Here is a 27,937-nt window from a genome sequence, read left to right as displayed (position 1 = left end):
TCCGAAGATTCCATCTCCCTCAATTATTCCCATCTGGGTTCATTTTCAACACTCACGCTTCATTACCGGGAAACAGAGTGCTCGCTGTACTCTCCTCCCTCCTCTTTTTGCTCCTCCCTCTCTCCCTTGCTCTTTCAGATATTCTGCTGCCAGCCTGCCACCATCGCTCACACTTACACTGACGACTGGCACGCACACACACACACACCGCCTGCCGTGCTGCTCTGCCTTGGCACCTGTCACAGGGTAGGCGGCACCTGGCAACCCTGAAAATGTGTTTGAAGGGTCTTTGTGGCATGTGGTTGTATATTTACTACACGCTTATTCCTGCAGTGCTAACTTAAGTGTTTATTTGAAGTACTTACAGTACCATTCAGAAGTTTGTGGGTACGATTTTTGCAATCCCTTTGAAAAAAGTATATTATGCTCACCAATTATATTCAGCAGTCAATGTATTGTAAAATGAAATTTATTCAAAGCATCATTACTCCAGTCTTCAGTGTCACATAATCCTTCAGAAATCATTCTAAAATGAGGATTTGCTGCTCAAGAAACATTTATTATTAGAATCAATGTTGAAAACTGTGAAATTAACAGTTGATTAACAGTTAAGAAAACATTTATTTGAGATCTTTATCTTTAATAATAACATATATTTTGAGCAATTGAATGCTTCCTTGCTTGTGTGTGATTGAACCATGTCATGAAAGTGAGCAAATAAAACAAGCAATTACCAAATTATTATTATTATTATTATTATTATTTTATTTTTTTTAACCTTTCTTCATACATTAATCAAACCTACCCTAATGAAAAATCCAGAATGGGAAGCTGGAGTGGTTCAGAACAGTATGACAATGCTTGTCCACCATCTAGACCAGCACTATACCAGCATAAACCATCATTCATGCTGGATTATGCTGGATTTTTCTGCAGGGTAGTCAAGTCACCTTTTATTTTCATGGAGCTGTATACAGTTCAGATTGTTTCAAAGCAGCTTCACAATAACAAACAGGAAAAATTGTCAAAGCAGAATTAATTATGCAAACTTCATCAAATATAAACAGTTTTTCAGTTCGAGTCAGATCAATGTTGATTCAGTGTCAAAATCATCACTTCCTGATAAACTGATGCTAAATATCAAAAATGGAATTTGCTGCAGTAGGAGAAGCCACTGTATAAAATAATTTCATATATAATAAATGACTTGCCTCTAAGAGCACGCAGACAGCATGCAGTAAAGTGACGTATCTTGCTTTCGGAGGCTGATGCTGCTGTTTGGGAACGCAGTCGTGTAAGACAGTTCTGGGAGGCAATTAGCCTATACTGCACCACTTTGACAACAGACTTTGCTCAGGCATATCAGAATGACCAAAACAGCATTTCAGACGAGATCTGGTTGATCCAGTATTACCCTCTCATCGCAAAGTCACATGTCTTTTTTGATGCGCATCGGGGAATTGATTAGGTAAATGTTTTTCCAGCATAGTTTATGCTCAGGTTTTCTTACCGGAAATTTTTTTATCCGACTCAATTGAGCGCATGCGTTTTTATGCGCATTTTTTTTATTTGCATTTTGGCGTTTCCATCCAGCGTTTTTTTTATGCAAATAAAAATAGGTGGATGGAAACATAGCTAATGACAATGTTTTTGACAACATAAAATGGTGTCGCCTACCATTTTGTGGCAAAATACCATAATTACTAGAGTTTTTGCTACTGTTAAACTAAAGAAGTCAATATTGGATCTTTTTCAAACACTGTCCTAACCAGTTGAGATTTGGCAAGTTTCCAGCAAAAGGCTGTTTTCACACTGAAAGCAAAACTGGTGTGACACTACACTATCACATGCAAAGTTTTATTTTTCTTAAACTTATCCATCACATCAATCATCTCTCTTTTTTCTCCACGTCTGCTTTTTCTCACCCTGACAGTGTTCTGAATGCTGTTGGTGGCTATCTCTGTTCTACAGTATATGTACTTGTCTCTGTGTACAAACAGGAGCTCTTGCCCATCTTTTGGCTGTGTATGATCCAAATGCAGTAAACTGTACAGCAAACCTGGTTTTGACTTGAAAGGGGAACCAAAAGAAGGAGCTGTCTTAATTGATGCCTGGTTAGACCTTAATGAGCTTCGGAAACCTGCACACAAACGAGTGTCCTGTTGCCATGGCAACATAAGCCCCACTGTAAGGCAGAAGGGCAAAGCATAAGAAGGTCTGGATTATGTCACTTGAAAAAAATGTAAAGAGAGAAAAGTGACCAACAAAGCATTTTCATTGCTTATCTTGTTTTGTCAGAATAGACAGAATCCTTAGATTTACACAAACAAAAACGTGTCTTATTTTCAAAGTATATGATCGATACGGGTTAAAATGGACTTGTTTTATCTCTCTCATGCTTTGTTCTCACTTTCTCTGCCTCATTCATTTCACAATAGATTAAATGCTAAATCCCATTGCAGAGTTAATTTGAATGACAGTAGGTTATATTCCCCCACTTGAAATCCTCAGTCACACCCATCTCTCCTTTCTTTCTCCTTTCCTCCCTAAGCACCTCATTTTTTTCCATCTTCATCCCCATTCTTTATTTTATTCATGCCCTGCATAATCCAGCCTCGGTTTACTCACATCTTCCCCAAAAGACACACTCACTGCTCAATCTCATATGGTCCCACATCCAGACAGTTTGCCACTCTCTGTTCATGTGTAAATGATTCAGTGTCCTGGTGTCTGGTTGTTTGAGGCTAAATTGAAGTCAAGAGGCCAGAGCATCTCTTCCAGCTTGTTAACCCCCCATATTCAATTTCATACTTCACTGCATGGAGACACACAGCGAGCTGGAGCAGTCCATTACAGAGGTCATGTGACTGGAGTGTGTCCTCTGTGCTGTGCCTTTGGACATTTTGGCTTAAAATAGAGATCATTTATGGCCTAAGATTGTATATTATTTATGTATGTGTATATATATAATGAGTGCGTGTGTGTGTATAAATAAATATCTGTGTATATATGTGTGTATGTGTGTGTGTGTGTATATATATATAAACGTGTCTGTGTATATGTGTTATACACATATTATACACATATGATTTTAAGTATTTATCGGTAAAGTGAAGCAGGGAAAAAAAGACAATGACATGTTTTGTTTATGTTGAGGTTTCCTTGCGTGTTTTCTCTTTTGAAGACTGTCTTGTTTGACTCACATAAATCATCTCAAGGCCCCAGAAACATGGCAGACAACCTAAAAATGTTCATGTGGTTACTACTAATTTTATTCAAGTCAACATTGTTTAATCTTACTGAACAACCCTGAGAACATTAGGTTACACTGATGAAAGTCATTTCTGATGTTCAGATCATGAAATTGCTTGACAAAGTACCAAATGCACGTTTACTTTTCGTAGTGTGTATGGTCAACATATCTCAGATTAACCTCTGTCGTCCATTTGGGTGAACCATTTTATACATCGTAATTTGTTCAACTAGGCAGCAGTAAACCTGACATGAGCCTCTGTTTTTTTTTCAGGACAGTGACATCCAGAAGAAGATCGACTATGAGATCCGTATGCGTGAGGGTGCGTGTAAGCTGCTGGCTGCATGTTCTCAGAGGGACCAAGCGCTGGAGGCCTCCAAGAGCCTCCTCACCTGCAACGCCCGCATCATGGCCTACATGTCAGAGCTGCAGCGCATGAAGGAGGCGCAGGTCATGCAGCGCATCGCACGCAGGTCAGAGCTCACTTATGATTAATGTACTTTGGTTTGGTTCGACCTAATTATACACTATGTAAGCAAGCGGAAGCTCCTCTGTTCTGTGTTTTTTTTTAAACCAGGTGTTTCCCTGGAGGTTTGAGATTTAGCAAGCTCCATGTCAACATTTCTCACTCATTGTGACTAACTATGCCACTTCCACATGCATAGTAACATAGTAGCTGGAGCAACTTTTCTCTATTTACAGATATGATGAGACAAATTATGTTTAATTTTGAACAAAAAACGTCACATCGTGCACCTTTAACAAAATTTGGTTAAACTAAATTAGATATGGAATGTTTGGGTGGCTTTGATATTTGTGGTGTTTTATAAAAGGTAAATCAGATAATAGGCCAGGGTTTTTTTAGGTTAAGCATTTTTAATTATACTGTCTGTCAGCACCAGTAAATATGAAGTTTTATCAAAATATGCATAGCTGCTGGTAACTACACTTTGACCATAAGTACTTCAAAAATACACAAATCACATGCTTATACGCTGTCTTACTAAAATAGCTGAATGTATTTCTTAATGTATTGACTCTAAGTAGAGATAATCGGACAGCCAGAAAGCACATGACTGCAGAAAATAGTGTTGAGGTCAGAAAGAGTTTAATGTGGTGAGTGTTGTCCATTTTACGGGGGTAATCTCAGCCTCTTTATCAGGATCGTCACTGTAAAGCTAGTGTCAAAGCGTCACTTTAAGGCAATTACTACAATGTTGTCTTTTTAGTCACATGGTTGACACCACATACACACAAAAATTAAGCTATGTTTAGAAAATGTTTTAAAGCTGAAGTGTGTAATGGTTTCCAAAAAAGTTTTTTTTTTCGTATCCCAGTTTATGTTACTGTAATTGAAGCATTTTTAGGTTAAAGAACTCATTGCGCTGGCCAATACGCTGTTGTCTTGAACTTATGTATGGATGTCAGTACATTGCTTTATTTATTTGAGCATATCAACCAACATGACACAACAACATTGGCTCAATAAATAGTATGAACTGACCAATGGCAGACAGGGGAAGTGCTCAGGAAATGGTCAGTATTTTTACAACTCCATTTGGTGACACACACTTCAGCTTTAATTATAACTGGTTTGAATCACTTTACACATTGTGCTTTGTGTCTTATTGAGTGTTTGTGTTCAGGTCTTCTGATACAGGTCCAATGGATGACCGATCCCCATGTAAAGGCAAAGTAGCCATTTCAGGTATGTTCGCAGAAAATAATTCAGGCTGCCGTGACTGTTTTAAATCGCATAATGAAAAAAATATACACTACCGTTTAAAAGTTTGGGGTAGTGTAAGATTTTCTTCAGCAAATACACTTCAAAAGTGCCACAATAAATCAAAACAGTAAAGACATTTAGCATTTTATAAAAGATTTGTATTTCAAATAAAAATAATGTTTTACCCTCTATTCATCAATGAATCCTGAAAAACAAATATCAGTTTCCACAAAAATATCCAAATATCACAGGTTCCACACAACTGTTTTTAACATTGATAATAATAATAAATGTTTCTTGAGCAGGAAATCATCATATTAGAATGATTTCTGAAGGATCATGTGACACTGGTGGTGGTTGAGGAGAGATTCATTCATTCATTCATTCATTCATTCATTGAAGAATGATGCAAAAAATTTTGCTTTGCATCACAGGAAAAACTTACATTTTAAAACATATTAAAATAGAAAACATGTATTTTAAATTGTAATAATATTTCACAATAGGAATGGTTTAGTGTATTTTTAGTGCTTTGGTGAGCATAAGAGACTTACCAACCCCTAACTGAATGGTAGTGTAGGCTATATAACATTCTCTGTTTTTATTATTTGTGTATTGTGTGTAAATCATGAAAAGCAGTCTGTTTATACGGGTGTCTGAGCACTAAATCACACCCCTGCTGTTTTATATATCAGCGCCTGTGTCTCAGTCTGCTGTGGGTCTTCTTTTACGAGTCGTCCTCCCCTCCTCACTGTCTGGATCTGTTAGAGGGACCAACCCCCCTCTTAACACCCAGTTCTATTAACTCCGTTCAAACTCCTTGACTGCACCCAGGGCAATTTGTGTTTGAGATCTACAGTGAGAGGCCTGTAGGGGTGATACTCAGTAAATGCTGTAATTATTACGTCATTATGAAGAGGGTTATAGAGGCCCTTATACCCTCACTTCAGTCGCATGCACGCTAATGTAAACCACTCTCATATGTAGTCAGACAGAATCTGCTGATTTTGAAGAAAAATTATGTGCAATGGATTTATTGGTAGCTAAACACATTATCAAATTAGATGAAATATTTAATAAACACACACAGAAAAATGGTGGGGCATTTGCAGAATTTTATCAATGAGGAGCATTCCTGTTCAGCAGAAATCTGTTTCACTTTCTGCAGCTGCAGAATCTGTGTGGGATTCCTGTTCATGTGCCATTATTCTCTATTAGACTGTTATTTAGTTCATCCCACGCACATACAATCTAATATTCCTATATCCTCTTTTGTTTTCTGCTGTCCATCATCTGCAGTCAGTACCCTATTAATTGTTCCCTTACCGCCTCTTCCTATTAATTTAATGAAGTTATGCTGTTATTAACAAGCTTGATTACACAGATCTTGATAGAGAGGCACATCCAGGTGGGCTTGAGCGATGAATGTCGTCTTGATGTGGTGTGTGGGCCAGTATGACAAAGGCAGCATGGCATAAAATACCAGATGTGTGTTTCGAATGTATTTTTCTGTTGATTGACATGAAGTGACAGCCAGCAATGGTTTCTCGCAGCTGTGAGTGACAGTGTGTGTTTGTGTGTGTGTGAGTGTTTGTGTGTGTGTGTTATAACCTTGTGTGTTTCTGTCTGAACTCTGACTCCTCTGCGTTGCAGATCTCCGGATACCTCTTATGTGGAAAGACACAGAGTATTTTAAGAATAAAGGAGGTAACATCTGTTTTTCCTTTTCTCTTTGATATGCAGGTTAAATAACACCGCGTGTTGTTTAATAACCCATTGAATATCACACACACCCAACAATAGGGAATACTGCTGTGGTACATTGTGCATTCAGTATATGCATTACCACGATAACGAAAAACACATTTATTTATGAAGCGTTCAGGCCCAGCAAAGCCCTCTGGGTAAACAGAATATTATTACTGGCATTGGAAACATTTTCCAGACAACAGTGACTAATGTAGTGTTGCCTAAGGTGCTTCGAGCAGCTGACAGAGGTGACATTATGTTGATAAATGTGACACAGGAACCCACATGCATGTGTTATTCTCTCATGGGAAAGCTTTTATACGTGCTTTATCCTGTTACACAATTATTGTTCTGTAATTTGTACAGGGGAAAAAAATGACACAGATACTAATTTTGCCCTAAGCAGGAAAAAGCAGGACAGCACACACACAGGTGCAGGAGTAAGTGTTTCCTGAATGAACAGAGTTGCTTTGGGGGATTTTACAGGCACTTGGCCAAACCTGCAGCTACTTTGGGGAAGACATTACAACAGGTGGGACTTCTAAGTCGAAATCATGTACAGCAAATGTCTTCGTTTCTTTCTTCAGAGCTGCATCGGTGTGCTGTGTTCTGTCTGCTGCAGTTGGGTGGTGAGATCTTTGACACAGACATGGTGATGGTGGACCGGACGCTGACAGACATTTGCTTTGACAACACAATTGTCTTGTGAGTGTGCATGTTTTGTTGCTTTAACTGTTTAACTGGACATTTATTTAACCCATAAGGTGTTTAATCTTTGTGCAACCTTCTAATTTGCATAGTCAGTTTAAACTGTACATGTGAATAATTAAAACATTTGGTTACGCTTTATATTAGGTGTCTTTAACTACTATGTACTTACATAAAAACGTACATACAAAGTACTTATCGTGTTCTTGTTGTATTGCAAAACACATTTTCTACTATTGAGGTGGGATATGCAGTAGGTAAAGGTTAGGGACAGCTTCACTGGTATGGGTAGGTTTAAGTGTGGGTTAAAGGATTAATTCACCCAAAAATGCTGTCATCATTTACCCATCCTTATATCGTCCCAAATCCGTAGGACTTTTGTTCATCTTCGGGAACACAAATGAAGATATTTTATTGAAATCTGAAAGCTTTCTGTATCTCCATTAACAGTCTACGCAATTACCACTTTGATGGTTTCATAAGGAGATCGTAAAACTGATCCATATGATTTGAGCAGTTTAGTCCCAATTTACTGAAGAGACACGATCACTTTATGATGAACAGATTGAATTGAGGCTTTTATTCACATGTAAACATTCATCAACTCACACACCAGTTGTGGTTAGGGTTAGTCTTAGTGTGTTACACAGCACTTTTGAGCTTCCGCAAGAACCAGTGAGGTTCGTTCTCATGCGTTACACTGCAGGTTTAAGCTTCAGCAAGAGGTTTGTTCTCACAAGTCTTTTATGTTCTCTGATCAATATTTATGTGTGAATAAAAGGCTAAATTCTCAGGCTCTCTTCTAAGCTCTCAGGTTTCATTTAAAATATCTTCATTTGTTTTTCAAAGATGAAAAAGTTTTGGAATGACATGAGAGTAATTAAAAATATAAGTACAATGTAAAAACACATATGTACACAATAAGTGCACTTTATCAAATGATTCAAATGTATATTTAATTATATTTAAATGTTAGTACATAGGCTAGTCATTAAAGACCAAGCTAGTAATTTTTAATATGAAAAAAAGCTCATTTGGAGCATGTGTTCCTGTTGGTTAATGTTTGCTCAGATACAGTAAAGGCTTCTTTAGTGAAAAGCACAGATTTAAACTGCTCAGAATGTGTTAAACTTTACTAGAAATTTTAGTTTTAAGTACATGCTACTGTTAAAAAGTTTGGGATCTGTAAGATTTTAAAAATCTTGAAAGAAGTCTGTTATGCTCACCAAGGCTGCATTTATTTGTTCCAAAATACAGTTCAATTGTGAAATATTATTAGTAAATAGTTTATATATATATATTCAGCATCATTACTCCTGTCTTCAGTGTCACATGATCCTTCAGAAATCATTATAATATGCTGGTTGGAAAAATTGATCAAAAACATTTCTTATTATTATCAATGTTGAAAACAGTTGTGCTGCTTAAGTTGTTTTGGATATAATATTCCTCCAGGCTTTTTTAATGAATGTAAGGTTCAAAAGATTTAATGGAACATCATTTAAACAAACAGCATTTAATGGAAATGTATTGTAACATTATAAATGTCTTTTATTGTCACTTTTGATCAATTTAATGTGCCCTTGCTAAATAAAAGTATTATTATTATTTTAACTCTTACTGACCCCAAACTTTTTTTAACGGTAGTGTATACTAATGTATATGTAAATGTAAATTTGCACCCTATTGATATCAAATGTGTAGTAATATGACGTACATTATTGCTGTTTCCTGTATGCAGTAATGAGGCCGGGCCTGGGTTCGAGCTGCGTGTGGAGCTGTATAGCTGTTGTTCAGAGGAGGACTACTCAGCAGGCAGCACTCCGAGGAAGCTGGCCAGCAAGCTGAGCTCGTCTCTAGGCAGGTCAACGGGAAAGAAAATTAAGGCCGGCTTGGAGCCTGGAGCCTGCAGTCCCACCAGCAATGGAGGAGGAGCGACAATCCTGCTGCCTGTGCCCTCTGTACCGTAAGTGTGTAGACACACACACACACACACACAATGCTGCTGGCTGAACCAAAACACAAAAAGGATTGCTGTGAAATGTAGGCCAGTGATAGACTTAATGATAAGACAATACTGTTCGATATTTTGGGGTCGGGTAGATTTAAAAAGACATTTTTGAATGTCTCTTATGCTCTCCAAGGCTGCATTTATCTGATCAAAAATACAGTAAAAACAGTAATACTGTGAAATATTATTAAAATAACATTTCTATTTTAATATATTTTCAAATGTAATTTATTCATGTTATTTGTTCAACAATTAATTATTGTTGAATAAATTACTCCATCAGCCTATCATGTATCTTTCAATTACATTTGTATTTGATAGTCCTAGTTTAAATATGTTTGCATATTCCCTGTTTTATGTGTTTACAGGGGGCCCAAATATCATCTTTTGGCTCACACGACCCTCAATCTCTCTCACGTCCAGGACAGCTTCCGCACACATGACCTCACCATCACAGGAAACGGTGAGCTGCCAACTCCTTCTACCACTGCCTTTTTAAACCTGTTTTTTTAACTAGGAACATCTTTATTTTGAGAAAAAAAGTATTTTTATCTTTCTTTTTTACTTTAGATATTAGAATGATATGTAAATTTAATGTCAGAATTTGATATTTTACATTATTTTGACTCCATAAGATGCTTTGTCTGATAAAGAGATTGTAATGTCTAAGTTTGGTCATCAAGTGCTTCTGGGATTTTATTTACAACACATTTGTTTATTACATGATCATTTTCTTCACATTGTAAGTAATCAATTACAGACAGGCCTGCAAAGCGCGTGTGTGTGTGTGTGTGTGTGTGTTGTCGACGTCTGTCAGATTTATTGTGTTAGGGTCACACTCATAAATTCTCTAGATGGCCAGTCGTGGTGTGTGAAGGGCCATAAGAGTCGCTTATAGCCGTCTTTATGTCTGAGGAGTTACTGCAGACAGTCTAACAGCCTGAGTGTGGGCTGCTCGCTCTCGCAGATGATAGTCTAGTTTGCTGTAAAATATGTACTAAAACTATAGGGTGCAAAACATGATGTCATTTGAATTGCTTGTTTACTGGGTTTTAAAATACAGTTTCTAACTTCGTAAGATCACACATTCTTTTATCATTCTCTCAGTAGGAGTGTCATTACTGTCTGATTTTGTCTCTCTCTGTAGAGGAGTGTTCGTACTGGCTGCCTCTGTATGGCAGTGTGTGTTGTCGTCTGGCCGCTCAACCTCACTGTATGACACAGCAGATGATGAGTGGCTGTCTAAGGGTAAAGGTGTGTAGGAAACACGCACTCAGAATATCATTTTTCCCCACTTCACAGTTGTCTTTGGCTAATGTTCTCCTTCCTTTCTCTTCAAGCTTGGAGGTGAGCCACAAGGCTGGACAAATGTCTATGGTGTTTTAAAAGGAACAAATCTCTTCTGTTATCATCAAAAAGAGGACATGGAGGCCAGTGTGGAGCCCGTCTTAACGATTGGTATTAACAAAGTAAGCCACATTCACACTGGAATTGTAAGCATGCTCATTTATGCATGATATCAGGGTCATTGTTCTTCTTTTGGAAATGGCATGAGATAATTCTCCCTTGTGTTTTTCATAAAAGAATTTGGTTACACTTTATTTTAAGGTGTCATTGTTACGGTGTACTTATATATTTAAGTACTGAGTAAGATTGAGCAACCACATGTGCTTATTATAGGGTTAGGGTAGGATTACGGTTTGGTTGAGGGTTAGTTGCATGTAACTATGCATATTTTACTGTTATTACTATAGTAAGTACATGTAACATATGTAACAAGGACACTGTAAAGTTACCAATAATCCTTTCAAATGGATTCTCTGTTTTTAGAAAGATGTTTCTGTTCCAAGATGTTCCATTGTGTCAGTAGTCAAGAAAATACTTTTTGTTTGGCGTGCACTGGGAGTGTATCTTTCAGTGCCCCTAGAGAGATGCGTGTCATGAGCACAAAGAGCTTGTTTTAACATCTGAGAGCTGCACTGTGTGGCTGCACATTCCTCAGCTCTCAGGTGACTGCTGCGCACGGCAGGCGCTTCACTTGTGCTCTGCTGCCACCTACTGGTTGTAATTCAAATGACTACTAAATACTGCAAAACATGAAGCATTTTTTACTGCATATAATCTGACCTAAACATAACTGCATAGTTCGTAATGTTTTAAAAGAAAAGTTTGAAAGTGAAAAACGAATATCTTACATCCTTTAGATGTCTTTAAATATCTTATATCCTTTAAAGGAATGTAATGTAAGCTGCAATATATAGTCAACCAGTCATTATTGTAAAATAAAATACATCAGACTGTACATTGTTCTGCTTATTACATGCTTTCATACCGAATAAATAAATCAATTACATTAAATTTGAGTTTAAATGATTTTAGAATAAATAGACCACATTCAAAAGTGATTAAAAACCGATATATAGTGGATATTATTATTATTGTCAAATATACATAAACAAATAATATGTGAGTGGTCAACCATTACCTATGTTTTTGTTTCAAATTAGCATACTTTTATTTTGCACTGAATTTTTATAATTCTTGCTCAATTTGCTCACCCCGAACTTCTAGTTTATATTATTTACATATATCTATATATATATTTATAGTTTATATTGTTTTCACGTGTCTATTTCAGGAGACAAGAATAAGAGCTGCAGAGAAGGACCCTCACAGCAAGGCACAGAATATCTGCATCACTAACCAGTATGGAGGAGAGGAGGTGACACACACACTAGCAGCGGACAGTAGAGAGGACACACAGCACTGGATGGAAGCATTCTGGCAACAGTTCTATGATATGAGTGAGTAAATGAATTGTCAACTTATCAACTGTCAATGAAAATGAACTGTCAAAATAAACCATATCTTGCACTAAGTGACTAGTTTATTCTAAAACCATAAGCCACAAGAAATTAACATTACGGTGCAAAAATTCATTAAAGGGGCAGTAAGCGAATTCTAATAGAAGTGAGCGAGCGAGTGAGTGAGTGAGTGAGTGAGTGAGTGAGTGAGTGAGTGAGTGAGTGAGTGAGTGAGTGAGTGAGTGAGTGAATGAGCGAGTGAGCGAGTGAGTGAGCGAGTGAGTGAGTGAGCGAGCGAGTGAGCGAGCGAGTGAGTGAGCGAGCGAGTGAGTGAGTGAGTGAGCGAGTGAGTGAGCGAGTGAGCGAGCGAGCGAGCGAGCGAGTGAGCGAGTGAGCGAGTGAGCGAGTGAGCGAGTGAGTGAGTGAGTGAGTGAGTGAGTGAGTGAGTGAGTGAGCTTGGATGAAATGGAGATGGCTGAGGGACATTACAAAAGAGAAAATATCAGAAGAAAATCATTGAAAAAAGGGGTTATGATCAGGCAAGAGCTTTAAGACCTGCAATAATATTAGAAAAGCTTTTCAGAGCTGGAGATAACTACGTGGGAAGGCCTGAAAATGTGGTTGCGTTGTTTCTGCTCCATACATGAGTAACATTGGTTTTGCTATGTCTCCCAGAACCAAGATATGCTGCTGTAATGTTAGTTTTGAGTTATTGTCTGGAGCTGGTGTGCTGCTGGTGACTTGTACCTGTATATACTGTACTCATGTACTGTATGTTAATGTTTTGTTCTTCCTTGTTGTTTGTTCGTCATCTTTGCTTTATTTATCGCGAAGCATTATTTTGCTTCCCTTAAAAGCTATGACAATTCACTCTTGCATTGCGTGTTCGTGCACTTTAGGGATGGATCAATGAAGAGAGGGGCGTGTTTGTTTGGGTTGATTTCAGATATCCAACAGTGTTTCTCAGAAATTGCTTACTGCACCTTTAACTGTGGTAAAATCATGTGTATGTCAGCCTTTGGGTAGCGTTATGCTGTTATGAAACTGCGAGGGCAATAATAATCTCAGTAATATATATTGAAAAAAAGCAATATATATAAAATATTTTAATACAGCATTAAAATATTTGTAATGTTATTAATACATTTATGAATAATAATTTAATAATTGTAATTGCAACAAATAATCCTTCTGCAAATATGGTTTATTAGCAAAGAGCTTGCCAAAAAGGTTTGACTAATCCACTTGCGCCCTCTACAGGCCAGTGGAGGCAGTGCTGTGACGACCTGATGAAGATCGAGCTGCCTTCACCACGCAAGCCTGCTATAGTCACGCCGAAGCAGGGCTCCCTGTACCATGAGATGGGTGAGTGCGTTCAGACACATTTACAGAGGCTGGAGGAATTTTAAGCCTTACTTAATCACAAAATAAAGACCACCAGCACTTCAGAGCCACAACACTAGTCAGATGATGACAGAAATAATGCACAAGCAGGATTTCCTGTCATGATTCATGAATAACACAGATATGTGTCTAACGGTGATGTGTGTGGATTGAACTGCATGTCCTAGTCCTCTGTCAGATCTTTCTCATAATCAGTTTATCTCCTTTTAACTGCTAAATGAGAAATCTGCTGTTTCTGACAAACTGACAGTATTTTCTCTCTCTCTTTCTGTCTTATTTTCTGTCTATCTCTTTGCTGATGTTTTCCTGTCTGTTTTTTTTTCCTCCTCTTTCCTTTTGTTCCTCATTATTGATTTTTCATACACTCATGTACATTCCTGGTTTCATGCCTTAAATTTGTAATCCAAACATCTATCCCATACATTTACCCAAACACTGTACCATTATTTGGTTACTATATAAACCCTCATTCCCCGTGCCCTCCCCAAAACCCTGGTGCATTTTGCTGCCCTCCCCCTCCTCAGTGGCCCCTGCATCCGGTGAGGGGCTTTTGCTGCAGGATAACGCTGTCTCTGCTGAGATCCGAGCTCTGCTCTCCTCCTATTACAATGACAGGTGAAGTAACTGCGATGAGAAGAAGACCTGACCTCACCTTCTACCCACATAAGATGCCACTGTCCCACGTCATCCCAACATTTGTTGTCACCCGGTGACATGCATACATTCAATGAATAATACATAAATGACTTATTTTATTTCAAAAATATATTTTATTCTAAAAAGTAAAAAATATTATAATAATAAATGGAGCCATTCCAAGAAGGTCCTCACACCATCGGTGCTCGGGCCCTAAAAATATAAAATGTTAAAATAAAATGAGTAAAAACAAAACTAGATAACATCAGTGTAGATTGCTGTTTTATTTTAAGAAAATTGCTTATTTTAATTTAATTCATTTTATTTAAATAATTCATTTTATTTTGAAAAGTGAAAAATATAATATTAAAATTTAACTTTTAAGGTATTTAAGATTTTACTTTTTACCAATTTATTTTAATGTTTATTTTATTTTATTGTATTTTCACTTTTTGTGCACAATATATAACAAAATAATTTTATTTAATATTTTATTGCTTTAATTTGTACAAATTTTGTTTTATAATTATTTTATTTTACCTCCGATTACATCAGATTCCAACATATTTTGGTGTGAGAAGAAGCTCAGTGGTCAAAAGTTATAAAAACCATCCACTTACTAAGAGCAATATGTTGGATGTCGAGGATGTTCTTGAACGACTATATAAATGAAGCATGCGACTGAAAATAGACTGATAGTGTCGTTCCAGGAGTCTTTTTTTTATTTTTTAGAAACAGGTTTTCATTGTGGCTCCTGTTTCTCTTCCGTCACAGTTATTGACGCCTCTGACGACATTGGAACGGTCACTGACATCCTGGCGCGTCGTATTGAAGAGTTTGAGCTGAGGACCCAGCTCGAATCGCCACCTCACTGGATGTCCCTGTTTGCAGAAGATCCCCCGAGAACGCCCCTCAACCGCCAGCACCTGCCGCCCCACTCGCCCAGCCCTCGCCTGCACAGCCGCCAGCCCCGCAGCCCACGCTGCCACCGCACACCCGGCCTTCTCTCCTCCAACGCCAGTCTGACCTCAGACAGCGACAGTCCCGCCAGCGCCAGCCCCTGCTTCCGCCAGGCATGGTCCCCCAACACCTCTTCCTCCTCCGGTCACTTCCGCCCGCGCACCCTCTCCCTGGACGCCAAGCTCTCCACTCTGCGCTTCCGGTGCGCCTGCCAGCCACCCACCGCCGGCTCTGTGTCTCCTCGCCCCGCTCAGACTGCTCTGTCCTGCTCCAGTTCCACTTCCAGCAGCAGCTCCAGTGAGGGCAGCAACAGTCAGGAGTCAGACCTGGGCTTCTCTAGACCGTCCAGCGCTCGCCGCAGCCTGAGGAACCTGAGAGCCAAGCTAGACCCCAGGAACTGGCTGCAGAGTCAGGTGTAACTGTCACACTTCCTCTGGTTACAATCAGGGCCATCGTAACTTCCTGTGTCCCCCTGGAAAAGAACTGGAATACCCGAGGTCATGTTTGCTCAACATCTGTCATTGCATCCTTTTGACATAATAACTGGGAGAGGCAACATGCAAAATTAACTTTTTCTTCTGCCTTTTAAAGGAGCTTCTACAATGGGAACTGAATATATAATACACCATGATTTATATATAGCATTACACATTGTCTCTGCATGAAATGGCCATTATTTTGGACCTTTGGAGTTTGGAGAATGTGGTGTTCTTTATGTGAGAGAGATTCCTGATACAGTGGTTTTAGACTGGACTGAAGCAGTTGCCTTGGGGTTGTAAGATCTGAAAGTTTAACTTTTTGACCAGCCATTGTTTCAGTGCATTGTTTTAGATATATGATTTAGAAGGTGCTGTTAGGCTCAACACTGTCTCATCATCACTAACGTTAAAGGCTGGCCATACACTACTATTCAAAAGTGTGGGGTCATGAGATTTTTTTCTCTTATAATCACCAAGCCCACATTTTTTTGATCAAAAATATTCATCAGAAAATTTAATTTATTCCTGTGATGGCTAAGCTGAATTTTCAGCATCATAACTCCAGTCTTCAGTGGAACATGATGCTTCAGAAATCACTTATCACTTAATTATGATTTGCTGCTCAAGTTGTGCTGCTTAATATTTTTTTGTAACAGCATTTATTTGAAATTGAAATTTTAGTAACATTATGAATACATTTACTGTCCCTTTTTGATCAATGTAATGCTGGATAAAAAAAATAATATATATTTCAAAAGAAATCTTACTGACCCCAAACATTTACACTGACACGTTAGGTTTATTAATTTCCATTAAACTCATTGATCCTGAAAATACACAACAATGTTAGCTTAAAGGGATAGTTCACCTGAAAATGACAATTCTGTCATCATTTACACCCTCATGTCATTCCAAACCTGTATTACCTTGTTTCCTCTGTGGAACATATTTTGATATTTTGAGAAATGTCTCATTGTTTTCTTCCATGTAATGGAAGTCAATTGTAACCAAAACTGTTTGGTCACCTCTAACACTCTTCAAAATATGTTATGTTGTGTTCTTCATAAGAAAGTCATACAGGCAAATTATATATAAATACATGCGAGTAAATGAAAGAATTGTAATTTTTGGGTGAACTATCCTTTTACCACTGATGAATTTCACTTTATTAACAAGTGAAACTGCATCTTAAGATCACCAACCTGCAAGTTTCCAATAATTGACTTTCTTTCAAGGTGCACTCGAGTCATTTTTGTTGATGTTGTGTTAAATGGTCGCTTTGGACATACAGCATCTTGAGGTGTGGATGCAGCACAAAAAAAAAAAAAATTGCAGAAATGCTAACAGTAATGAGTCATTTCTTCTTTGGCAAAAGTGTCTAATAACAGGAGGGTTACTGAGTTAAACTGAGCACAGTAATGTTTCTGGTCATGTGATCTTAACATGGCCGCCCCCATAAAGTGACCCGATCCATATAAAATAAAATTAATATGACTGAAGTGAGTGTACTGTATGTGATTTGATGCATATTTTTTAACAGTTTCACCTGAGGAAAAAAATGACTGAGTGCATCTTTAACAAACAATGCGTGTATAAATATCTAATACTTGGTTACAGTTCATAAACTTTTCTTGGCATGGCTTCAATATATATATGCAAGGTCCAGACGTCTGTATTCAGGTTTATAATGATGGGATATATAATGTGACTCCGTTTACTACCTGTGACTGTGATGTCCTCAGGATTACTGTACATACCTTATCACGCTCTGCAAATGTGAACCCCCACAAGTCAGAAAGTCTTTTTAAAAAGCAGAATGCACATTAACCAGTATTCAGCACAAGCTATGAAATTTTGGGTGCTTTGTTATGAGCCATTGCAGAAACGGCCTGTCTGATTGAGAAGGGTTGCAAAGGCACTACTATGCAAAGCTACAACAGCTCAAAGATAATTGTGTATTGTAGATTTCGTTTACATAAGCGGTACATGCATTGTTTTAAGATTTCCTTTTTCCTTGTTGGCTTGCAGGTCAGTTCTGTCCGGCACTTAATGTGCTTCTAACTGCTGAATTTGAGTGTTTCCGTGTCATAGCGCATCTTCCAGATCAGATAAACTGTGTATTTGCTTGAAGACTATTATATTGGCAATATTTACAATAATGCAAGTCTAGTTGGATAACTGTTATTGTGATTTCAGTAAACCCTCAGGAGTGAAGTTACTATCTTGCCATAAAAATATTAAAAATACAGGTTAATAACTTTTCTGTATTGCAGAAAGCATCTACTCAAAATATTAAGCATCCAAACCTGTATTATATTTTGATATTTCATTTGAGATGAAGATAAAGCTGAAAATCTGATAGAGACATGTTTTCTTTATAATGAATACATGTAGTGTTTTACAAATGTCATAAAGTTGGAAGTGTAGAAATAGCAGACTAACTTTTCCTCTTAAATTCAGAAGTAGTTGAGAAAAGTTGTCCTAGTAACTATGATGCTACAAAATTAACAGTTCTCAATCAGTCAAAGGCATGTATTTAAAAACTGTAAATTCATTCAAACAATAATTGTTATTGTAAAGTTTTGTAATTTTCATTTTGTGCTTTTATTAAAGTTGTGTTTTACCATATTAATTTTTGTTATAAATAAAATTATATTGACCTTCTATCAGGCGAGTAAAGCTCTAACTATCCTTGTAGAGAACATGGAATGTTAACTTGGAGGTAAGTGTCATTTCAACTGGTTGTCTGCATGTCTCTGGACAAATCACTAATAGATCCATGTACAAAAACAATTTATTGTAAAAAAAAAAAAAAAGAATGACCTAAATTAAAGGACACCAGCCATTTTGTGTGCATGTGTGTATGTGTAATTCACTTTAATTAATGCAGTGATTATTTTACTAGACTAAATGTTCAAGAGAGTAAACTCATTATGACCCAGTAAAATGAATCCCTTTAATTTGATCTCATGCATTACATGTTGAATATGGTTGCTTGCTGATTATGATACTCCGTGTACTGGCTGTGCAATAACTCAAAAACATTAAAGTATTATTGCAGAATGTGAATAAAATATAAACGTAATCATTTATTACAATAAGAAATTACTAACAGAGAGCATAGAGTAAATTAAATGTGTGTCAGGTGCGATGTATGATCTTCCGCATTAATACAGAAGAACTCTGTTAGTTGAAAATTACTGTACCTATTACTGAAATCTGGTTACACAAATTAAATGGATTAGACAAAGGATGCTCCCTCTCTGGGAGGAAATATATCTATGTTCATGATCAGAGATAAATAAATTATATAGAAAAACAATGTGTATGTGATAGTATTTACACAACAGTGGACATTGTTTTATTGTACATTACCGTTCAAAAGTTTGGGGTAAATTTTTTTTTTAAGGATATTAATACTTTTATTTGGTAAGGATGCATTAAATTGATTTAAAGTGGCAGTAAAGACATTTATAATATTATAAACAATTTCGATTTAAAATTAATGCTGCTCTTTTTAACTTTCTATTCATTAAAGAATAGAAGGGGGAGGGTGGGGAATATCATGTTTTGTTTTTTTTACATTGTTTAGTATTACTACAATAAGAAACGTCTCTTGAGCAGCAAATCAGCATATCAGAATGATGTCTGAAGGATCATGTGACACTGAAGACTGGAGTAATAATGTTGAAAATTCATATATATGCTGAAAATATATTTAATTAAAAAACGTATTTTAAATTGTAATAATATTTCACAATACTACATTTTTTAATCAAATAAATGCAGCCTTGGTGAACCTAAGAAACTTCTTAAAAAAAAAAAAAAAAAAAAAACATTTTTAAAAATCTTACCGACCCCAAAGTTTTCAACGGTAGTGTGTATGGAAGAATTTCATTTTGACAGAAGGTTCAGAGCATTTAAAGGGACACTTCACACATTTGCATTAAGCTTTGTATTGTTAGAAAACCAGTGATATATTTTAATGGTCGTGTTTTTTTCCTTTATTTGTCCCTGAGATGGGAGAAATAAGGATTTAAGGGTTTCACTTCATGCTTATAATGACGTAAAAATGGTAATTTTGCGACATTATAAGCAGGAAGTCACATTTCATTGAATAGTGTATGAGACCATAGACATGTATAAAGGCTAGATGGCTCAAGGCGGAGTCAGCTGTGTCGTCACTTTGGCGGCCATCTTAGGTCAGGAGACTGCGCTGCTGCTCCCTGCTGCTGTGGACGGAAGGTGAGTGACAAATGCTCGTAACTTGCTGAATTCTTGACGGATTTACAAATGGTTTGGTTTATTACAAACCTTATTAACGTGGCTATGATTTGTGCTGATGCCGATGTTTAAATTGTAGCTTCAAGTTTTGAGAAACGCTTAACATTGCAGCGTAGCTGTGTGTTTCATGGCATCCCTGACGTTTATGACACACCAAGCCGTTTGAAAATCGGTTGAAAATTGAGCAAAATATAGTTATTTCAGCACTACATGCACAATAGACTTTAATGTTATAACTGGACGAGCGGTCCTGTCCTAAGATGGCCGCCGTGTGACGTCGTCGGGTCCCATTGGCTCTCAGTGCCGGTAAGCCAGCTAGCCTTTATACATGTCTATGTTTGAGACTACAAACACTAGCTCCTCATTATTCCAGGGGGTGGAACCCACTCACAGGCCTATTACAGATCAGTGGGTGGGACTAAACTTACAGAAACTAGCTTATACCGTCTATGCTTACAAGCGCTTATGGAGTCAGATGGGAATTTACGAGAATGGCTGAAGGAACTACACATGATATGGAAGAAGAGGATTTTGAAAGTTTGTTGCTCGAAACAGATGTTCGTGGCTATCTGTACGAGCCGCAATATAGCGAAGAGCAGCTGAGGCGGATGGAGGAACAGGAGGCGCCGGCGGCTTCTGCAGAGTGCAGCCGAGGCAGAAGACCTGCCTGTCGCGGACGAGAAGCCCGGACTGGCTCGAGCTGGGGCGGACTGATGGTGCCTGTGCGCATACGGACACAGAGATAGTGTCCGTGTCTGCTGCAAAGAATTTCAAAAATGCCAATTTCTCCTGGACAAAATCTCTGAATCTGACGAGGACACGGACGTTTGTGTTGTGAATCATCATAGTTCCGCACCGCATATGTTCTGACTGAACATCCCGGTACCATGCAATAATTCACCATTCCGAAAGAAATACAAACGAGGAGTAATTCACTAATGAGTTCCCCAACTAGCTTTAATGTTTGTGTGTAATTAATTTCAAGCTCTGGTGGTTAGCTAGCTTTGTAGACGGAAGAGTGATTTCTCTGATAGGCGGATACCTCATACACGCCGTTCTGGATTAGTGGGAGTGGCTTGCGGACCTTTGCAATGTGGTGCATTGTGGGAGTTGTTGTCTTTCATACAAACGCGCCCTAAAGTTACTTTCTGTCTTTTCTCGGCACCAAATTCGAAAATTATATTTCCACTACTTATATGACCCACTTTCAATAAAGATTAATGTTCCCATGGGTGAAATGCTCCTTTAAAAACATGCAATGGCTGCCAACTTCTGTTATATCAGTATCTGTTTATAAGATAACACTTACAATTTTATTTTTTTTAACCATTTCATTTACATTGGCTTTCATAATAGCGAGGGGATTCAAATATTACACTAAAACAATCATTTCAGGAGAAGTACCTTTCTCTAAAGGCACAATGTTGGAAGAGCAGGGTTCTGACCCACCAGATGTGGTTCATTCCCTCTGTTAGGCTAGTTTGTATCATTAGATACCACTTTCTCAGGTGTCTGCTATGATCAAATCATTTGGTCTCGTCAATGACAACTTGTGTATTGTCTGCACACCTTTGCAGGCATGACACCATTCAGAATGCTGTAAGCACATCTCTGCTTTAAAAAAACAAACATTGCATGTTACAACTACATAACCTACATTATCAAAATGTCTCATACTGGTACTATGACAGTACTAGTTCTGAAAATAAAAAGTTTCTATACTCAGGACCAAATGTTATGTGACTGTAAGCTGGATGTATGTGTAAAAGAGAAACTGAAATCTGTTCTCCAGTTGACACCGCCACCACCTTTGGTATCATTTAGTAATGATAAACGTAACAACTGTATGTAAAATAATAAATGATGTAATGTGTAAACGATAAACTGATGATAATGTGTACAATTGTAAACGGAATTGTACTGAAACAGTCTCTCAGCTCACATCATGTGAGAATCCTCCTCAGTCTTGCAGTTGGTGATCATTAAAACCTCAAATGTCGACTTTGGCTGCTTGTTTTGAAACGCATGGAATCGTTGGCCGAGTTGTGCCCGTGAACGCATCCCTTCCGAACCCTTTTCCTGTGACTCTTAATCTCAGAGTACATGGTACATCCTCATAGACTGGGTTTTGCGGTTCTTAGTCCCTGAGAAATGGTAAAAAGAAAAGAGGGAAAAGGAACCGTCTTTAGATGGTCTCTACAAAGTTGGCAGGAAAGAGACCCTGTCGTCCATCTTTGCTGAAGCCCCTCCACCACGCTTTGTCGATTGTTTCCACATCACTGATGATGTCACCAGGTTCAAAAGAGAGCTCATTTTCATCCTCTGTGGAGAACAGGGAAGTTTCAAAGGACATCTCAAATGACAAATTACACAACACTGCTGCTGAAGCAAACAACACTAACCTGCTTGGTAGTCATACAACGCTCTCACGCGCAGAAGTCTTTCTGGTGATGACTAGAGTAAGAAGGAAGAAAATGTAGGACTGCTGAATTGTTTTATCACATTAAGATTTATTAGGAGTCATGATGTATGGTGTTGTATGTACTTCGCCATTCTCAGTCACCAACTCTGCTTGGATCTCATCTAATTCTTCCTCCTCACGATTAACCGTGTAACAGAACCGCTCAGGTGTGCTGTGCTCAGATACATCAACATCCTCTACTTAAAAACAAAACAAGGTGTAAAACTCATCATTCATGTATTTATATACACCACACAAGAGACAACAAAACTAGATCTGAAATGCACTACACAACTTTTGCCCTGATCTACAGTCCGGAGGAGTCAGCCCTACTGTACTTCCTGACAGTCAGCTCCAGTCTGCAGAATTTGGGCAGTCAAGAGTTGACAGATTTCACAGAATATCGCATAGTGTATGACGTGCACAGACATTTTTTTTTTAGCTTCCGTCCAGTCGGAGCATATCAAACATGTCTGATATTTAGAGTCGATTTTAGAACACTTTGATTTATTTGTCATGTGTCTCATAGCAAAGAGGTGCATGTCTCCGATTGATTTAGTTGTGTTTGGAACACCTTACCCCCATTTAGCTCATGACCTGTACCATTCAGTGGTCTGCCACATTCAGATTCATCTTCTTCAGTCATCCGATCATACTCCGATGTGTACACACACGACTCTGAACACACAGCACAAGAAACATGTATTAAAAAAATTAAAAACCTTCAGCATTTCTTCACGTTACATCTGTGTTCCCATCACCTGGGCTTTTTGGTAGGTCTTCCTCAACTTCATCATCTGAGATCGGTACCACATTTCTGGGCATGTGGTTGACATTAGGGTGGAATTCCTCAGAGTCTGCTTCATCCTCAGACTCTGACTCCTCAACCTCCACCAGGGAGCTGATGACACTCTTCTCATCCTCATGCTTGAATTGTTCCTCTACGGTTTTCACTGCTTCTTCATAGTTTGTGGTGATCACAGAATCTGAAGGCGGAACTGACATGGCTGAAGTTTCCTCTGGATCCTCTACCTCTTCATCTTCTTCGAACAGCACAGCCTTGGCAGTGAAGTCCACTTCTGGTTCACACAGCATTCCAGAGCCAGTTACAAGCTCTGGAGGGAAGATATTGTCAAGATGAGTCATTCTACAAGATCATTTTCAACCATTTAGACCCAAGTAAACTTACCCGTATTGTGCAGTGGGTTATCAGAGAGTGAAGCTGGAAAACGTTCTGTTGTGACAGCGAGTTTCTCCCTGCTAATGTCATAGGCGCAAGACTCTGACTTGTCGTGACTGTCCAGCAGCTTTGGAGACGCAGGGGAAGCGGAATCGTGTACGGGGGCTTGAGGAGGTGGCCGGCTTGGAGGTGACGACTGGGGTGGAGGGGGTCTGGTGACAGGCAGACCGAGTGGGGGCGACACCGGAGGGACAGTGCGCGGGGAAGGTGATGGGGAAGGAGATGTTTCAGAATGCTGTGGTGAGGGGATCAACTGGTAGAGTGGACTAAGTGGGGATGTTGAACGTTTGAAGGACGTGGAATTGGCGCGTGAGAATGGAGACCTTGCAGAGGGACTGTGTGGGGATGTGGGACCAGAATAGGAGTTGGCCCTCTCAAAGATGAAGGCTGTGTCTGTCAAACTGCGTTGGTAGCGACGGCATGGAGATTTACCTGAGGACCGGAACAAAGAATCTCAAAATAATACAATGAACACTGAGTTGAAAAAGTTCAGGCATTGTGGGTTTCTAAAGGCCTTGTTTACCTGATTGTGGTGATCCAGGGCTTGAATAATTTTCTGAGGATGCGGATAACTGCCTAAAAAACTCCCTGGGGTTGATGGTGCGCTGGGAAACAAGTACTGCTGCCTCCTTCAAGACAAAAGAAGAAGCATTGTTCAATCCAGCAATGTGTTTGTGTTGATAAAGGAATAAATAGCAATGGGCCTTAAAGTTATGACTGTTAACTGACTGTTAAGTTAGTGTAGTTATTGTAGTTAAGAACTACACTAGATTTACTTCAGGTTGTACAGTCAGAATCTGGATGATTCAAAAAAAGGGGAAAAACTAACTGCTGCTTTCTCAATGGACTCGCTGCGTCTAAGTCGGGCCCTCATGTCCTCCTCATGCTCTTTTTGCTGCTCCACCTGTCAATTGCACCCAGAACCCAACGTCATTATAGGATATGACTACATGATAATTTACCCATATGCAGGTTCATTACCATGTTTAAAAGCTTACAACTGTTTCAAATCTCAGTAAAGGAAACTGAATACACGAAAAAGGCACTCACCCATTTCACTTTTTCCTTATTTTTAGCCTTTTCCTCAAGCTGAGCCTGCATCCTCCTGAGAAAAAAACAACAACAACAGGAAGGTAAAGCTGAAGGAATTCATTCTCCTTCAGACAGAAGTGGTTTTTGATCAGGTGGACAGCGCAAACCTTTGTTCTTCAATCATCTGTAGCTTTTCGTTCATCTTTCTGTCTCTCTCTTCAGCCTCTCTTTTCTCCTTTAGAACTCGTTCTCTCTCCCAGCGCCGCCTGTCTTCTACAGCCCTCCGACGTTCTTCCTCCTTTCTCTCCTCCTCCTCACGCTAAAACACATCATATTACACAGATGTATGATACATTACATCTGAACAGAACTTTTCATGACTGGAGTCTGAACAAGAGGCTTGTGATCAACAAACTGATTATAATATAAATTATTACACAGCTATCTTGATTCCGGTAAATTGCTAATATTCAACATAAATCAAATATTTTTATATAATGCCTGGTTGACGGTACATTATTCCTTACTGACATGGCTGGGATATTTCTATTAATAGTATTATTTTTGAGGAATCTCACTTGATACATTTGAATGTACATTCTGCTCTTTTGTTAAATATTGGCTCAATCTGCAGCATTATGTGGATGTTTGGGAAAGTGCAGCAGTGAACAAAGTTGAAGCTGTACCTCTGCACGTGCCCAGAAGGAGTCTCTGTTAATCCGTCTCATCTCCATGGCAGCATTTGTCTTCTTGTAGTTTGTACCCTGTGGGTGTGGCACACAAATGCAACAAAAGAGCCAAAACATCAATGAGAGACAATTAGACCACGTCCCTTAAGTGCATCAATAAATTATACCGAGAAGCAGACTTCTTCCATGTTAATAAAAGAAGCCCTTGTGTATACAGCCAAGTCTTTTTTTTATGGTAACTTACCACAGTCTCCTCCTTATCCATTGCCCTTGAGGGTCTCCTCAGTTTCTCCATTGGAGGTCGAATCTTTGCAATAGCAGCCATAATCTGCTCCTCTGTCACCTCATCTTGCTCCGAGGCTGTAATAAATACTTGAGCCTCCTGTGATGACACAAACATCAAGGGATAAAAAAATACTGACCACATCGTTGAAGCTGTTCCATATGAACACACTTAGCTAAGTCAGATAAGTTTGCATCTCAATGTGTCTGCTGTTTTATTGCATATAGAATAAGAACTGACTGTTAATCTGATAATGTTCTGCAAAACAATTTGATTTTTCTCTGTATCTATGTAGACAACAAATACAGAGCTACAGAGTATTTTTCTCAGGCACAACATATGTACGACATCATCAGCTTTTATACTATTAGGGAAAAATAGCATAGACACGGATAGAAAGCTATTTACATTATTTGTGTTGACATGCTTTCAAAACAGTGTGTATTTTAATATTTGGCCTATTATAATATTTATCTGGCCTGTTGGAAAACAGTTTTACACCCATTTTTACAGTAAACATGCAAATTTACTTTACTTTTACTTTTAATATAAATGTATTAATAAAAAATAGGGATACTAAAATTCAGTAATGACATATAGACAACAGACTAATGGTCGAAATGATTTTCATTTGTATATCAGAGGATGTAAGAATGTATAGGACAACAGACAACATATAAGACAACAGACTATGGGTCGAAATTATTTTCATTTGTATATCAGAGGATGTAAGAATGTATAGGCCCAAAACTAACATGTCTGTATACTACATGTTCCCTTATAATGCATTTTCTGTCATCAGCATCAATCTACAGCTCTAAAGTCACTGAGATGAAGATCCATTGAGGATTTATGTGGTTAATCGCTGCTCAACAAAACACCTCAGATCACTAACTGAATATAGTGTAAGATAGAGTGATCTGGTTTATGGGAGAGAAGGAAGGGAGTAGAAAAGCAATGTGCCGGAGGGCCTTGTGAGTGCAGGATTGGGCTCCAACCCAACAAAACCCACAGCTTTACAATGGATTACCACACTGTTACATTCAGCCCTCTTTCCACATTTCTCTGAAACGCACAAGAACTTGAACGTGTCAGGACCAATTTGTTCACTCGTTGCTTTTTCTGTGACTGAAATAACTTTATCTACAGAACATTAGGTTGAATTCTCTTCCCTTTTATCTCTTTTTTCTGCTTGGGAGGAGTTAAATGACTTAATTATCTGTTATTACTTGCTTTAGATGAGCCCCTTGACATGCAGTTAGCCCCAGGGCTTTAGCGGTGATGACAGAATGAACAGCACTGAGGATGGATGAACTCCCATACACACCTCACACCTGGAGCTGACAGCACTTCCGTCCGTAATATCTGATCTCAGATCACACTCAGTCAACCAGAAAACAAAATCACAAACCATCCACTTTATTTCTCAGGTAAAAATGAGGATGCCATTTGTAATTTTCCTGTATCTGGCTTCCAGTGTCATTCGCTCCCAGTTATTTTTAGCAGTACAAAACCGCTCGTTATGTTGCTTGATATTGCAAATTGGTATTTCTTACCATACTATTTTAATGTATCGTCTTAATTATAAACACGCTGGTTTGTAGTGCTAACAGATTTACAGTTTAATGCACTTTAAAACTTTCTTCTCGTTATTTCCCTATATCGGCTAATAAAGCGGAAGTCTCGCACATTCACAGAAAACACTTTACTTCCATGTTGAAAAATAAGGTGGATTGTTCAAAGTAAGTTATAGTTAGTTCAAAGTCTAGTTCAAAGGGTCAGTAATTTTTCTTTTTCTTTATTTTTTTGAATGATTTGAAAGATTCATTAAACCGATCAAAAGTGACAAAGACATTTATAATGTTACAAAAGATTTTGGAATCTCTTCCGAACTTTATTTGATGAATCCTAAAAATAAAAAAAAATATCCCAGTTTCCACAAAAATATTAAGCAGCACAACTGTTTTTAATGTTGATTATAATAATAAAAAAATTTGAGCATTAAACAAGAATTTTAGAATGATTTCTGAAGGATCATGTGACATTGCAGACCGTGATGAGTAATGATGCTGAAAATTCAGCTTTGCCATTACAATAACATTTTCAAATATTACTATTTTTACTGTATTTTTGATCAAATGAATGCAGCCTTGGTGAGCGTAAGGGACTTCTTTCAAACACAACCTGAAAACTGTCAACAGATTAGAGATAATATATT

At 38.2% G+C, this 27,937-nt stretch overlaps 2 protein-coding genes across 8 annotated transcripts in view; one reads left to right on the top strand and one right to left on the bottom strand.

Moving 5' to 3' along the window:
- rtkna (rhotekin a) overlaps positions 1 to 18,394 on the top strand; it is an 80,888-nt gene extending 62,494 nt beyond the window's left edge. For 4 of the 6 annotated variants that reach the window (XM_079607246.1, XM_079607247.1, XM_079607245.1 and 1 more), the window contains 11 exons: positions 3,527 to 3,726; positions 4,900 to 4,961; positions 6,633 to 6,686; positions 7,316 to 7,433; positions 9,178 to 9,402; positions 9,816 to 9,910; positions 10,595 to 10,701; positions 10,788 to 10,916; positions 12,086 to 12,251; positions 13,512 to 13,616; positions 15,066 to 18,394. In XM_079607246.1, the coding sequence (XP_079463372.1) occupies positions 3,527 to 3,726; positions 4,900 to 4,961; positions 6,633 to 6,686; positions 7,316 to 7,433; positions 9,178 to 9,402; positions 9,816 to 9,910; positions 10,595 to 10,701; positions 10,788 to 10,916; positions 12,086 to 12,251; positions 13,512 to 13,616; positions 15,066 to 15,670 (1,866 nt within the window). In that variant the 3' untranslated portion in view covers positions 15,671 to 18,394. Of the gene's footprint in view, positions 1 to 3,526; positions 3,727 to 4,899; positions 4,962 to 6,632; positions 6,687 to 7,315; positions 7,434 to 9,177; positions 9,403 to 9,815; positions 9,911 to 10,594; positions 10,702 to 10,787; positions 10,917 to 12,085; positions 12,252 to 13,511; positions 13,617 to 14,179; positions 14,271 to 15,065 lie in introns of all 6 variants that reach the window. The other 2 variants (XM_079607249.1, XM_079607250.1) reach the window with 1 other exon arrangement.
- A 405-nt stretch (positions 18,395 to 18,799) lies between these two features.
- LOC306995548 (uncharacterized protein) overlaps positions 18,800 to 27,937 on the bottom strand; it is a 35,054-nt gene continuing 25,916 nt past the window's right edge. The window contains exons 5-16 of one of the 2 annotated variants that reach the window (XM_079607243.1): positions 25,681 to 25,818; positions 25,434 to 25,511; positions 24,915 to 25,066; positions 24,766 to 24,820; positions 24,545 to 24,619; positions 24,239 to 24,344; positions 23,665 to 24,147; positions 23,237 to 23,590; positions 23,055 to 23,153; positions 22,560 to 22,675; positions 22,417 to 22,468; positions 18,800 to 22,336 (exon numbers count right to left, since the gene is read on the bottom strand). In XM_079607243.1, the coding sequence (XP_079463369.1) occupies positions 22,200 to 22,336; positions 22,417 to 22,468; positions 22,560 to 22,675; positions 23,055 to 23,153; positions 23,237 to 23,590; positions 23,665 to 24,147; positions 24,239 to 24,344; positions 24,545 to 24,619; positions 24,766 to 24,820; positions 24,915 to 25,066; positions 25,434 to 25,511; positions 25,681 to 25,818 (1,845 nt within the window). In that variant the 3' untranslated portion in view covers positions 18,800 to 22,199. The remainder of the gene's footprint in view (positions 22,337 to 22,416; positions 22,469 to 22,559; positions 22,676 to 23,054; positions 23,154 to 23,236; positions 23,591 to 23,664; positions 24,148 to 24,238; positions 24,345 to 24,544; positions 24,620 to 24,765; positions 24,821 to 24,914; positions 25,067 to 25,433; positions 25,512 to 25,680; positions 25,819 to 27,937) is intronic. The other variant, XM_079607244.1, reaches the window with a different exon arrangement.

This window comes from Phoxinus phoxinus, assembly GCF_949152265.1.
Source record: "Phoxinus phoxinus genome assembly, chromosome: 3".
Classification (NCBI taxonomy): Eukaryota; Metazoa; Chordata; class Actinopteri; order Cypriniformes; family Leuciscidae; genus Phoxinus; species Phoxinus phoxinus.
The sequence above is the reverse complement of the archived record's forward strand: the minus strand, read 5'-3'. Positions and strand labels throughout refer to the sequence as shown.